The 14,798-nt window shown below is 39.7% G+C and overlaps 1 protein-coding gene across 1 annotated transcript in view; it reads right to left on the bottom strand.

Annotated features, from left to right (window-relative positions):
* ADK (adenosine kinase) overlaps positions 1-14,798 on the bottom strand; it is a 126,263-nt gene that overhangs the window by 23,517 nt on the left and 87,948 nt on the right. The window contains exons 8-9 of the mRNA XM_015816460.1: positions 5,765-5,800; positions 2,793-2,907 (exon numbers count right to left, since the gene is read on the bottom strand). Of these exons, the coding sequence (XP_015671946.1) occupies positions 2,793-2,907; positions 5,765-5,800 (151 nt within the window). The remainder of the gene's footprint in view (positions 1-2,792; positions 2,908-5,764; positions 5,801-14,798) is intronic.

Genomic DNA, 14,798 nt, shown 5'->3' on the forward strand with positions numbered 1-14,798 from the left:
GAAAAAAAGGAAAAGGCATTATGGGAGGAGATTATGGCCCAAAGCCACCCAGCTGGCTTTCACGCCTAAGGCGGGACTAGAACTCACCGCCTCCTGTTTCTAGACCAGCAGCACCTTCATCCCTACTCCAAACCGGTTCTCCTACCTGGGCAAGGGAGCCGAGGGTGCCCGGGCTGGCCAGTCTTCTCTGCAGCCTTTCTGCTTCAAAGAAGGGCTCCCCTGTCCAAGTGGCGGAGGCTCTTTGGCCGAGGAGTCGGTTGAAAGGTTCCTGCCAAGCATCTGAGCTTCAACCGGACACTTGTGAATCCCGAGAGAGGATTATGGAGTCGCTTAACTAACTCCCCAGCTACCTAGTCCTCAAGCGCTGCCTCGTTCCGAGAAAGACCCTGAGCACTGAGCCAAAGTTCACCTGTGTAGGTGGCAACGATATCTGTGAACAGGAAATGTGGCAGCTAAGATCTCAACCTTCTGCCGATCTCTGAAAACAGCTCACACCTGTGCGCAAGTGGCTTTGAATACAACTTAGCCAATTTCACTACTCAGCGTATCAGGGAGTCACAAACAGTCTCGTGCAAGTGTGGTTACTGGGAAATCCTCCCCTCCAGCTGCCCAAGCAGTCTACCTTGGGCAAGGAACAAAAGAAACGTCTCATCAAATATCTCGTAACTAGAAGGAGGAGGCATTTCTGCCATGGAAGGAAACGGCTGTTGGGGACCGCTGACGTTCAGACTCAAGGTCCTTCAAAGTGCTCGGAAGACGTTACCTAGTTTGGTACTGAGACATCTGCAAGAAAACTACTAAGCTCAGAGAGCACCAAGGACATCCCGTTGGCTATAATAACAAAACTTACAAATCCGGTTGTGCTGTAGCCCTCTGCCCATTTTTTAGACTCCAAAGACTCATGTCATCCAGGAGTTGGAAAATGTTTCAGCCTTCTTCCCCTGGGTGATGGTTCTTGCCTATTTCTATTGAGATCATTTTCCCTAGCCTTTCCACCATTCCTTCTGAATGGCATCTTCCATTCCATTCCTAAAGATGGCTTCATACACCCCTTCCCTCCAGGATGATACAAAATCATTCATAGGCATATTTTGGTAAACAAGTTCAACCAACTGCAAATTCACAGGACCATCTAGCCTACCTTTTCCATCCTTGACCTCATGAGAGACCTTGCCAAATGCTTTATTGAGGTCAAGGTACAGTACAACGACAGATGTCTTTGGCCTGCTAATTAGTCAAAGAAAGAAAGAAAGAAAGAAAGAAAGAAAGAAAGGAAGGAAGGAAGGAAGGAAGGAAGGAAGGAAGGAAGGAAAGGAAAGAAGGAAAGGAAAGAAGGAAGGAAGGAAGAAAAAGAAAGAAAGAAAGAAAAGAAAAGGAAGGAAGAGAAAGAAAGAAAGAAAGAAAGAAAGAAAGAAAAAGAAAGAAAGAAAGAAAGAAAGAAAGAAAGAAAAAGAAAGAAAGAAAAGGACAAGGAAGGAAGGAAGGAAGGAAGGAAGGAAGGAAGAAAGAAAGAAAGAAAGAAAGAAAGAAAGAAAGAAAGAAAGAAAGAAAGAAAGAAAGAAAGAAAGAAAGAAAGAAAAAGAGAGAGAGAGAGAGATACAGTCTGTCTCAAACTCATGCTGGCTCTGCTGATATTAGCAGAGTTCTTTCCAAAGCATTTCCAGACCTGCTGCTTGACAATCTGTTCCAAAAGAGACTTTAGCTTAAGTTCAAAGCCATGGAGGAGGCAGTAGAGAACTGAATTAAATATGTTGCTTTAGACAAAAATGCATGATAGCTTTCCCCCCCCCCCTGCAAAAACCCTATTTAAATCAAGAAATGTAGACAATGTGTTCAACGGCAGGAAAAGTCATGTTTTAATGATTAAAATGGCATATCATAGATCACTTCATTCCTACACAAGCTCCTTTTTCACTTTTTTCTCTAAGGACCAAAAGTTCTCAAGTGGGAAAAACCAAAAGAGGAATTTCCTGCTTTAAAAAAAACCAGCTGGAAATTCACTTCACAGTATATCAAATTTTGTATTCTCCATTACTACTTACATGGATTTAATCCTTACAGCATCTGTTACTTGGTGAGCTTTGATACAGATAATCAAGTAGAAACAACTCAAGAGAAAATCTAAATGAAAGTAAATAATTTAAACCTTTTCAAGCACAGTGCATAATTCATAGGCATCAGATGAACTAGAAAAGGTATCTTTAACATTTCAGAATCATATCAATGTCTAAAATTATGTTTAGATCTTACCCCAGATAAATAATTATGTGTAAGATCCCTAGAGTGTGGTTGCTAATGTAACAAAATTGATAAAATTGAACATTTTCCACTATCAAAATGTAAAACACATTTATATTCAAAATGGAAAAGTGACTTTTATAGATATTGTATATACAATCGTGGAATATTTCCAAATAATATCTTGGGTGAGTATAAAGTAAAGCCATACTTCTCCTAAACGGAGAAGTCCAAACAGACAGATGCTCAGATATGAAAACCCTATTAAACCAGCCCAATCCTTCTCATATTATCACGCTCCCTGGGAGATACGTGCACAAAGATTTTCTTATTATAAACAACTGGTTCTGCCTACTGCCGTGTTCTTTTTACCAAATTCACCATGATTACTCATTCAGTACATTCTCTTAAACTGGTTTTTTTTCTTTCTTTATTTGACTCTTATTTGTTAAATCTCTTTGGAAGCACGAGAAGAAAATTGAACGCAATATTCTCTTAAGGATTGCAAGGCTTAAAACGTCAGAATTAAATTTACATGGTTAAAAAGCATGTACCTGTGGCCATGACAGTGTCATCCTTCCCTTGGGTAAACACCACCACCCGCTGTCTTTTCGGATTCGCTTTTTTCAGCCCCTGAGTCTTTCGGGCTATCTCTTCAATGTCCTCCGTCTTGGAAGAGCAAAAGGGAAAGGAACAAAAAAAAAAAAAGGATCTTGAAAGCAGCAGCATGAGTTCTCAAAGACAGATCATGAACTTTCCAACAGATTGCAGAAGGATTATTTTTACTTGAACACGAATGTGGAGTATTGATGTCAGAATGAAACCACAGCTTAACCAACCAACTTTGATTAGGACAAATTAGTTTCTCCACGATCCAGATGATCACCTTAGAATGGGATGAGGAGAAAAACTGACCGTTGGGCAGTTATTTTTTTTATTTAAGTCACCTGGCTGGTAGCAGTGAGAAACGGACAGCTTGATGCCTAGACTGCTGGGGCAAAGGTGTCCCCTTAGCCATCTTTAGCAGATTTCCAAGAGGTGACCTGGTCTTGGGTATGAGCAAGCCATTAAGGGGAGGAGTCTCACAGAAGATTACTCAATCCTGGGAAACAGGAAAGAATGAGAGCGGAAAGAGCCTGGCCCATGCTGACAAGATCAACCTCTGCCCAAATCAAGTCAAAGGAAGGTTATTTTGAGGTTTGTCCTCCTCCTATTTCCCTTCCTTCATGTGGGGAGAATTTCAAGAGACCTCCAAATATGATGACTCAACCCCCTCACCCTTTCTGCAGCAACACCTATTATCCATCCCAAGCTTTCTGCTATCTAACCGAAAGGACCCAGAAGAGGAGAGTCCCCAGTGGCTTTGGCAACTTCTCTACATCTCAGGAGACAAGAGGCTTCAAAAAGGCCCCTCAGGAGTCAAGAGCCACAGGGGACTCTGTAGGGACGGGGCCTAAATCGTCTATCCCTCTCTTTCTCTTTTTTATAGATGACAAAACTAACCTTAAGTGGCTTCTGTTCCATGTAAAGAATGTAATTCTTCAGTATCTCATTAGTCTCTGATTTTGTTATTCCTTTTAATTTAAAAATCTGTATTTTTGGGGGGGCTCAACATCTCATACAGAATGACATTTTGCAGGAAATTACATTTTTGAAAGTAACGAGGAAGTTTTTTTGCATATTAAAAGCAAGTTCTTACTTAGAAAATTCCCACATTGTGGAAAAATAGTTAGCTACAGGACCTTTTATAAAATTTTCAAGAACATTAGGAAAGGTAACTTCATGATTGATACTGAACTTGCTTTGCTCCAAAAAATACTTCCAGGATGGGGGACTTCTACTTAAATATGAAACACTTAGGCTCTAGGCTAAGAAAAACAGCTCTTATCTTATAAAGAATAATCATTTAATTCAGAGTTTCTAAGGTTTTAGGGCAACCATTAAAACATCACCTGAACTGAATTTTTACAGCTTCTAATACTGTTGCCACATAAGTTACTTAAAAAGCCTTATTCCATCTTAGGTTTTTTTTTCCAGTTTGTACTCTAATTCAGTCAATGGTGGTAAATTTTTAATTAATTGGAATTAAATCATTTAATTTAATCTTTAATTTTTGTTAACCTGCTTTGCAGATACCTTGATGAAGGATAAAATGTACACAAATGGCCTTCTGGATAGGTCAAAACCAAACGAGACAAATTTAGGATGTTAAGCAAAAATTATGTTAGAAACTATTTTAAAAACTGCTAATGGAAAGGTTAGCGTGATTTTGCCATTCTGTGGGAATCTAAATCAGACATGTTCTACATTCCTAACTCGAGGGAAAAATAAAAATATGAACCACCCACGCTTTTCTTTGATTAAATTATGTTGATGCTAAGCTAGGTTATTCCAAATCCAAGTGCGCAAAATAAAGTTTTGCCCGCAGCCTTGGTTTGATAAAAGTGTCCATCACAATTCAGAACAGGCATGAAGCGACAAAGCCTACAGTTTAAACACTTACAGTACAGAGAAGCGTGTTTTATGTGTTATCTTGAAGCAATCTAAATTGGGGACACACAAACTTGCCAGATGTTCCTCTCCACCTCTCTCCTTTATACTTGAAAGGAAAGGCAGAGACCACTAGCCCTCACAGCTGCTGATCCATGCAGAGTCCTGGCTGTCCACTGGTTTGATGCACGACCCTTTTGGAAGGGAGTGAGGCAAGGGATTCTAAACAAGAGTGTTGTGGACCTACACCAGACCCTGAAGAACTAGAGGAAATTGGTTGTTACATCGTTGTGTTTGGGGCGGTCGCCTTTGCGTCCTATAATCACTAATTCCTTGGATCAAATTGTTTGAGTGTAGCACCCACCCACATCTCTGGAAAGGGAGACCCTTCCACAAGGAGGCAGCTGATGGGCTGAACAAAAGAAGGAGCTTCTCTGGACGTCCCTGTGTTAAGAGGCCAGCCCGGATGGAAGACAGCCCCTGGGCAGGTGAACAAAAGGAGAGCCCACTCCGCCAAGGGGGCTGCGGGGCGCCCGCTAATCAGCTGTTAACAATTCCACATGCGACGCCCCTGTAAGGCGTTTGCATCGGGACCGTCGGTGTTCAGCACGGTCCAGATTATTCCAAAGGGCACATTCTGATTCTGAATGTTGCCTGGCTGGGCCCTGCCTTTGGCGGAGGGCCCTGAGGGAGTGTAACTCAGCTAATGAGCTGGCTTTTTAGCAGAACCGGCTGGCAGTTTCCGTATCTGCAAAGGCAGCTTGAAGCTGCGCCCAGCCTCTCAGCTTCCCAAGAGGCTTTTCAAAATTCAATAAATAACATCTGTAGGCGATGTTGGGTGCAGACCTAGCCGAGTGCGTCATAACACTGAGCTGGCAGAACAAAGAAACCATGACGACTGCCAAGTCTCTATGGCAACCGCAGCGAAGCTTGGAGAGGATAATAGCACATCAATCACTGTCCCAAAGAACTTCATTATCAGCAAGAAAAAAAACCCTTTTAGAATCTGCTTAGCGTGTAATGTAGGCTCACTCACCTCAAAGCCTTGCTCTCGAGCAAAAGAGGCAGCTTCCTGAAATAACAACAACAACAATAAAAAGCAGCGGTTAATTATAAAGTGCCAGATAATAAAGAAATAGCATATTTGGAAGCTGCTTCGGGCAGTTCCCTTTTACAGAATTATCTTAGGCTGGTCACATGCAAACCCTCCAGTTACTTGCACTGAAAAGACCCCTGGATGTGACGGCAAGGACCTTTCACACATGATGGAAATAAAATGCAGGTTTTCCCCTTCATGGGCAACGTCAGGATGGACAATTAAGCACGTTCATCACGGCAATGATGCTTTCCAATAACTGCAGCCACAACCTGGGAATTTGCGCTAGATGCAACCCAAGTTGCAACTGTGGCTCAAATCAACTCTACCTGATGCATTTTAGAGTCACAATCTGATCTTGTATCATCAGTATTGTATGTGTTTGGCTGACAGCAACAACGATGGGCGAATGACCATGTGATGACAGCACAAATGAAGGAAGATGACCTTTTATGTCCAAATATTTGTAGCTGTGATCCAGGACAAAGCGTCCCTGCTCAAGGCTTCAAACTCGTCCTGCAGAGAAAGAGGCCCACGGTCGACAGAGCAGCGGATAAAGCCATACAGGGGAAAGTGCTTTCACTAAACGCCCAATAGGAATGGCAGGAGCAACAGATTCAGCAACTTCCCTGGAGACAACCGATGACCTATCAGATTAGGGGGAGAGCTGGCATGAGGGCAGATTTTTAGGTTGTTTGCCACCTAGAAGAAGGGTCTCCAAATGTGGCAACTTTAAGACTTGCGGACTTCAACTCCCAGAATACCTCAGCCAACATGGGGAATATCTGGCTGAGGAATTCTGGGAATTGAAGTCTGCAAGTCTTAAAAATTGCCAAGTTTGGAGACCCTGATCTAGAACATAGAATAACAGGGTTCTTGGAGGTCTTCTAGTCACTGTTTCTAGGGTAAAAATCAAAGCCTTTCTTGTGCAACAATATCATGAAATCTTCCTTCTAGCAACAAAGATCGTGAAAAGCTGCAGCGGATGATGGCCAAAGCTCACCATCAACGGATGGGATAGAAATCTTTGCTAGATACCTTGACATGAGAATACGCCCTCTTAAGTAGGTCTACTCCAAACAAGGCTGCTGTGTAACAAACCGTATCAGCATTAAACAGGATTTTGGAATCAGGTTTCCCTAAAGTTCTATGTCTTTCATGCCATGAATCTAAAGATGATTTTAGCATTGATTCTTGATCAAACTCATCACAGTAGATTTCAAAAATTGATCTGATGTTTCCCCTGAGACATCTCAGTATCTATTTGTCCCAGATTTTGTGTTAAACCGCTGATTACGTTATTTAAATAAAATACACCCAGCCATTAATTGGAGAATGACACTTTGATGTCTTAATCTCAATTTTAGATGACTGAATTTAAGGAGCATCACTGGAACAGTGAAACATAATGATATATTGGAGACTATGTTTTTAAACAGCAGAAAAGGCCAGAATAAACCGTAATGTCAAGATATATTTATCTGAACCCTGGACAAACCTCTTTATTGTGGAAACTCTATCCAAATGTTTTGAGTCAATCATGGTTCGACAGACATGACAAATGGGAGGCTTTCTGAGGTAAGTAAGACCAACTTGAGGCAAATTGCCCTTTGTCTCCTGTTGGTCCCAGCCAGCCTGGAATCACCCACCAGGCCCCCTGCTCACACGCTTCTCTCCATCTCCATCTCCATCTCCTCAGTTACTTTATTACTTTATAAATAACTCAAGGGTTTCAAACATACCTAATGCGCTTTCCTCCTCCTGTTTTCCCCACAACATCAACACTATAAGGTGAGCTGGGCTGAGAGAGAGAGAGAGAGAGACACTGGGCCTAAATCACCCAGGTGGCTTTTGAGCCTAAGGCAGGACAATATTATGCAGTTCTGGACCTTGGATAAGTTTCCAAATATCTTACGTACTGCCACGAAATTCACATGTCCTTTGAAGTGAGTATTGATTCTTGAGTACTATTTCCTCATTCTTATTCCATCTGGCATAATTTCTGGACTGAAGCATGAATTTGTAATTAAACCAAGCATCATTTAATAAAAAAAAATCTCAGCTAAGTGCAGAATAGAAGTATCTGTCTAATTTCCCTAAACGTAAAGTACCCAGTAAGTGCTGGAATGGTGATGCCTGGAGAAAGGAGAACATGCTGTTATCATGCCTGAAGCTGTCAGAGGATGAATCAACTCAGTGGTGGCAACTCTAGAAATACCACTACACCAAAAATGATATGCAGGAAGCTTCCAGATCTTTCTAGATCCCAGATAAGCAGCACCTGCCTCAATTCAAAACATAGCTGAGTATTTTTCAAACCAACATCTTCTGACTCAGTACTGGACCTTCTCCAACTTCTCAACTGCAGAGATTGGAAAGTGGACAGTTAAATCCCATCCTCAATTCATCAAAGAGCTGGAATGAAGATGCTTGCTTTCATTATTCCAGCTTCACAAAACTCTGCTTTGCTTGTTTCAAATCTGTATTATCCTTGTTTATGTTCCAAGCTCATCTTTGGAACCCTAGATTAGCCAAGTAATGCATCTGATTTACAATTTGGCTCAAATGTGTCTTATTCTTTACTCCATCTTGATCTCAGAAACTGACTATCTGCATCTTGGTGAAATTTTGACGGTACGTTGCTTCAAGATAGAATAACTGAAACAAGAAAATTGGCACACAACTGGAAATGGACACCATGACGGATTCAACCTACCATATTTAAACCATCCCCATAATATCTGTGACTATACCTGGAAATTATAAGGCTTCACCAAATCAAATGTTTCCAGTTTTCCTGGCATAATGTCCTTGGCAAAAGGATCTCAGGCCTGAAATCTCCCCCAATTAACAGACAAAGGTTCTGGATTTAGCCCTTTCCTGCATGATTCTGATATATTTCTAAACCAGACGAGGCTTGTACTATATACGAAGCCTTCTTAAAAACTTGTCATGGCGTGTCATTCCATAAGGCACTTTGGAGACCGATGCTGCCTAGTTCATGGTTACATGGCTGACGTTTGCCTTGTCCAGTGTCTGAACTATAATAAAGTGGAAGCTTTAATGCCTTTTCCAGGAGGGTCTGGTGGATAAGTTTGTGAACTTCATGTTCTGCTTTGCCATCATCAACTGGAGTGCTGGCGTTTGGTGCTCTGAATCCATACAGGATTAAAATCCAGCACTCATTAATTTCAACTGCTCCTCCTGGAAGAACTACTGTACTTGGATGGGGCTGGTCTTTACCTTATACTCAGGGGAAAAAAAAAACACATTAAAGACAAAAAGGCCGGGGAAAAGCCTAATAGATAAACAGAAAAATATATTAAGTAGCCCAAAATGTTTTTTTCCCCCAGTCCTGTTCAGCATCACGGGAGAATTTATACAATTATCAAGATTATGTACTCTCTTTTAATGTTAATAGACTGGGGAGTGTTACTAAGAGACTCAGGCTGAGCAACCTAATCGAGGGTGTATTACCCCTGGTATCACTTTCAAGTTAACACACCATGAAAACCATTAAAAGCGGTTTAGAAACTCTTTATCTGGGCTTTTGTTATGCGGCTAGAAGAGGCGTGGCGCTTCTAATTACTTACATACAAGACTCTTTGGGAAGATTTATAATGGCTATGAGCTTAATAGGTGCTGCAAAAGTAACTTAGGATCTGTCTAGTCATGCAAAAAACGATAGATCTCATTTTTAATTGATTTCCTAGATAAGATCTTTTAATACCAGGACTGTCCTTGTGGGAGAAGATTTAAATGAAGTGCTCAATTCTAAATAAAGCAAATTTTTTTGCACCAATGCGGCGCCAAAATAACATGTTGCATAGTATAACAGCTCGCTTACATAAACGTGATCTAATAGAGGTAGCTCAAATCCCAGCATACGAGAACACACAGGTGTCTCCTATAATGCTGTTCCTGTTCCTGAATTGATCTACCTAGAATAAACGTTCTTGAAAAATAGGGGACGGATTCTCTTTTGGACCGATTGTTTTTTTTCAGACCTTGGACCAGTTACTCTGCTTTTTAAACAAATTATAATCCATGCATGGTCTGACAGATTAAATGGTCCAATACTTTAATGGATTAAGATTAATTAATATTAATTAAAGCCATTGAAGATGCTGTGTTGCAAGACCTTGGAAAGAATTTTAATGAGGAAAGCATTGATCCCTCCTAATTTGGCAGAAGGCAGTACCTAGAGTGGGAAGCTAAGCAGGGTCAGGTCTGGTTAGTTGTTGGATGGGAGGCCTATTTTACGAAGATCTCGTTGTTTTACATGCATTAATGCCATCGGGTTTTCCCCCACTTGCTCTATTTTGGAAAATTCCTCTTCTTTTTTTTTTAACCAATCCTTTCTCATTTCCTTATGGTGGGATTTAGACAATTTAACAATGCTTTTATTATTCCAACACTGAAGGTGCCCTTATTACACCAACATTACTCAGCTGCTTCCCTGGGGAAGCTCAAATGGCCCGATCTCAAAAATTACAGCACATGGATCCAGTTTCATATTTTGCGATTTCTGATAGGGTTTTAAAACATATGCACTTCGTTCTCGGTTACAAAAAAGGAAATATTTCTTGGCAATATGCTCAGCTTCTAGCTATTTTCTTTGGGGTCCGTCTGCAGTCAAAAATACACTGTGCAACTAAATTATTGGTGGAGATTATGGATACTCAATAGCAATCAGTTTGGCCATGTTTCTTTATATATATATAAATAATATATATCTATATCTATATATCCCCTAATCTGTAGAAGTATCGTTTAATGTTGGGTAGAGCGCACAGAATAAACTATGCAGGCTCAATTAATTGCTAGCCAGACTTCAGGGAAAAATGCATTTATATTCATATCTAGCTGTGATGTGATAAGGCCAGGGCGTAATAGCTCACTTTACTGATGATGGAGATCTTTTGCTTTTCAGCTACGTTCACACAATTGGGAAAAAAATAATTTTATTGGAAGAAGAAGAATTTAGAGAAGTGTATGTGTGCATGTGTATATGTGTGTAAGAGAGAATTTAAGAAACAACTCATATCAGAATGTCTTAATCATATATACTACCTATTGTTTTAAGGTGTGCAAACAGCTTCCAAATAATAAACAGAGTTAGCTAGTAATTTCAGGGAAATTTTTTATGGTTCCTCTCAACTGGATGGCAAAGAGACCACGGAAGAACAATGTGCTCTCCTTTATCCACAAGATGAGAAAAGCATTAAACGAATGGAATTGGAAGATGTTTAGAGAGCTTCTCTCTTGATTTTAAGATCACATAAGAATCACAACAAAGATTCTGACTGTTGACGTTGGAGGCCTTCCACGGGGCAGGCCAAGATGCAGCGCAAAATCATCCAGGATGTGGCAAAAACTTGCAGCTGGCTTCAAAATGCCAGAATATGTTCAGCAGGTGAACACGTTCAGGCTAAAAAGATGTATGTTTTAGGCATGTACATCTGTACATTCATTGACATGATTTCATTTCTTCCTCTAGAAATCCTGCCACTAAATTGTTAGCTGCAAAAGCTTTTTTAAAAAAAAATATAATTAGCTTCATTTAATAAAATATTTAACACGGAGTGCTGGAGTCCCATCAACACTGACGCTCTATTCCGAATGAGTAAAGCATTCCAGCACTCCAGGGATTCAAAATAATTGCTAACATATAGAAAACAGTTCAAATATTTCTGAGTTCTCTCATATTTTGGGGGAAGGAAAGTATATTAAATTATGACACAATTTATATTTTCTTCCTGACTTGGCCAATGATATTAGATCTTAGAAAGAGAAAATGAGATGCCTCCATTTCGTAACATACCAAAGAGACAACAAGACGTTTTTATGTTTGGCGGTTGAACCCTTTTGCCAACAGACAACCCAAATACAGCTGTGCGTTGAGTATAAATAAAAGATAATGCAGACTATGGATAAACCCAGAAGCCTTAAAAATAAATATCTCCCTTGGCAGTGCTGAGGAAACCATCCACAAAACTTTTGGCTTTCACAGGCAATTGAATCAGCCGGACCCAGTCCCCGCTACTCTCCGTCTCAAAAAGAGTATTATTTACTTGTAATAAAATGGAAAAAAATATATACTGACAAGAAGAAAGGTAGAGTATAAACTTTAAAAACTGCTAAATGTTACTGGAGCCGTGAAAAATACTAGGATCGACACTTTTTTTCATTCCAGAGAAATACATTTTATTATTTGTTATCAACCCCTTTCTGCTAGCCTGGATTACGGGCATCCAGATGTCAATGTAAGAATTATAAATTATAAATCCAAGCGCATCAAATAAATAAATTTTGGCTCAAATTTTTAACACCAGTATAGTTTCTGCTGGAACTTCAAAAAGATCAATAGTCACAGCTGGGATATACAGTAGCTGGGATAGTCATATAACTCAGCTGTTCTGAAATCTCATGATTGATGGAATTAATTCAACGGTTAAACCCATTACAAAAACTGCATTTTCCCCTCTAAACTGGACAATCTGAATTGCCTCTCTAGCCTACCTGACATACTTCTCATCTAAAGGTTACTATCAACCTCAAATGTCCCTAGCAATAGGGATCTTTTTAAAAAGGAAAATTTTGGTGTTTAAATAATACATCTAAATAAAATAATAATTATCTAATAAGAATTAAAAATAAAATAGCACAATGCTAACAATTAAAAGTAATTAAGAATTTTAAAAGCAAGAAAACCTTATAACGAATAATAAAATTAGAATTAACATTCACTGGATTGAAGAGGACTCATTTCAAAAGAACTTTATTACCATTTCGTTTCATTGTTTCTCCTTTCCTTTTATAGCACATTTAATTTTTGATGGATGGCAATCTATGTGTTTTAGACAGCTTTCCATCAATCATGGAAGCATATGGTTGCAATAAGATCATTTTCAAATTTATAATGTAGAATTATATCCTGAATGTACGCTGTAATCTGATTCCAGAATGGAATCTTTCATTACAAATAAAGAGAACAAACATGAAATGACAATAGGAACATCAATCTATCATAACTGTTGTTAAAAGCAGTAAAAACACAGATAGAAAATATTGACTGTATATTACGTTAAGGCCTATTATTTCTCTTCACATTTAGACAAGCTATTTTAAAAAACGCACTTTAATATTTTCTCTCAACATACCAATGAGGCTTCAGCATACCTGCCCAGGTATAACATTTACTAGAGACTTCATGTAGGTTAGGGGTGCAGAAACTCTGCCTCCCTGACCCTCCCCACGGTGGGTGTTACCTGCCAGTTTAAGGAGCTGCTTTTTATCCAGGGAATTTATTCCAAATAAATTTGTAGGATCTTGTGAAGGTACTGTGAAAAATGAATCTTCTACTACAGGGGTCCCCAAACCCCCGGTCTGTGGACCAGTACCGGGCCGTGGCATGCCAGCAACCGGTCCGCACAAACAAGGAAAGCCCCATCCGCAGGATGCAGGCAGCACACAAAATCACGCACCCTCCAGTCCATGAAAAAAACCTCCCTCCACGTAACCGGTCCCTGGTGCCCAAAAGGTTGGGGACCTCTGTTCTACTATGCATAGGTGTAAGAATATATCAGGTTAAAACATTAAATACTAAAGCTACTGCTTCTTAAATGGCACAATATAACCCCTTTTTAGATAGGGGAACTAAGGAGATAGAGTAGACCATGACTCTATGAAATGGCTTAATTTGGATAGCTGGAATCCATGAATTCTCAGATATGGATACATTCCGTCCTATCCAGTTCTGTCTCTTATTGAACAAGAACTAACTATTTCCTGGAAAAGTTATTTATGGACCTCACACAAGGTCAGTTATTGATGTATCCATCCTACATGGGGTAGGGATAAAAGACATTTACAAAATGGGTAGGTCTCTAGCCAACCCCCAGATAGTATAAGAACAGCTGGTAAATTAGAAGGTAAATTTGCCAAGGGCTCATACAGTAACTGGATAGAGAACAAATGGTCAATCTTTTGTGTTGCACCGTAAGGATCCAACATGCAGGATGCAAGATATTCACCCTCACTGGATTACAATTCCAGATTTCCAACTGTGTGGCTTCATCGGATGTAACATGTTAAAACAACAAACTAATGTTTGAAGGACACTTCAATTTACGGCCCCCCTTAACATCGCGAATGTATTTCATATTGATCCAACCGAGAACTCTTGTGATATGACAGCCTGTGGCTACAGAATTCTACAAGTATGGCTAATTTCTGAAGTAGAAATCACTGGGATAAAACACCCAGAATGATATTATGGTTGGTTAAAGGCTCCTCCTCCCCCCCCCCGTGTCTATCTCTTGGAGAGGCCCATAATCCACCATGACCAGAAAGGCAATTTTTGCGGTATCTCAAAGACAGTGGAGAAATGGCAGTCATGTGGATCAACACATTAATGGAGGACTCTGAATATTCAGCTCATCGTTCTTCTCTCATGAAACCCTCCAATAACCACTGTTTCTACATTGTAATGGACTCAAATCTCCAATGGAAGATGAGAAAAATTAAGTTAAAAAAAATAAAATATGGAACTTCCTCTCGAGGTTTAGGAAATTATATTTGTGAATTTTTGTGTGAAATGTACTGTTGCACTAAGACCCGCAAGATATCATAAGAAAGGGTTCCCCTGCTATGATTATAGAGGATTTTCTATCATTATCCCTTTTGAAGACTTATGAAGTGGTTGCTCTACACCCAGAGAAATGCTTATTGTATTCATTATACACCATTGTAAAACAGTTATGTTCATTCTGAAATAACTGTTTTACTGAAGGAAGAAGAATATCAAAACAAAGGTAACTCTCAAAAATACACACTGATTTCCATTGCTCTGCCAATTACTATCCTTAGAAAAACTATTCAAATATGCTAGAAATGTCTTCAGATTTCTGTTTGGATAAGAGGGAAATGCTGATCAGCTCCATATCATATTTCCAATTAATGTTGAAGGAGT

Source organism: Protobothrops mucrosquamatus, unplaced genomic scaffold (assembly GCF_001527695.2).
Source record: "Protobothrops mucrosquamatus isolate PMUCROS unplaced genomic scaffold, P.Mucros_1.0 scaffold454, whole genome shotgun sequence".
In the NCBI taxonomy this organism is placed as follows: Eukaryota; Metazoa; Chordata; class Lepidosauria; order Squamata; family Viperidae; genus Protobothrops; species Protobothrops mucrosquamatus.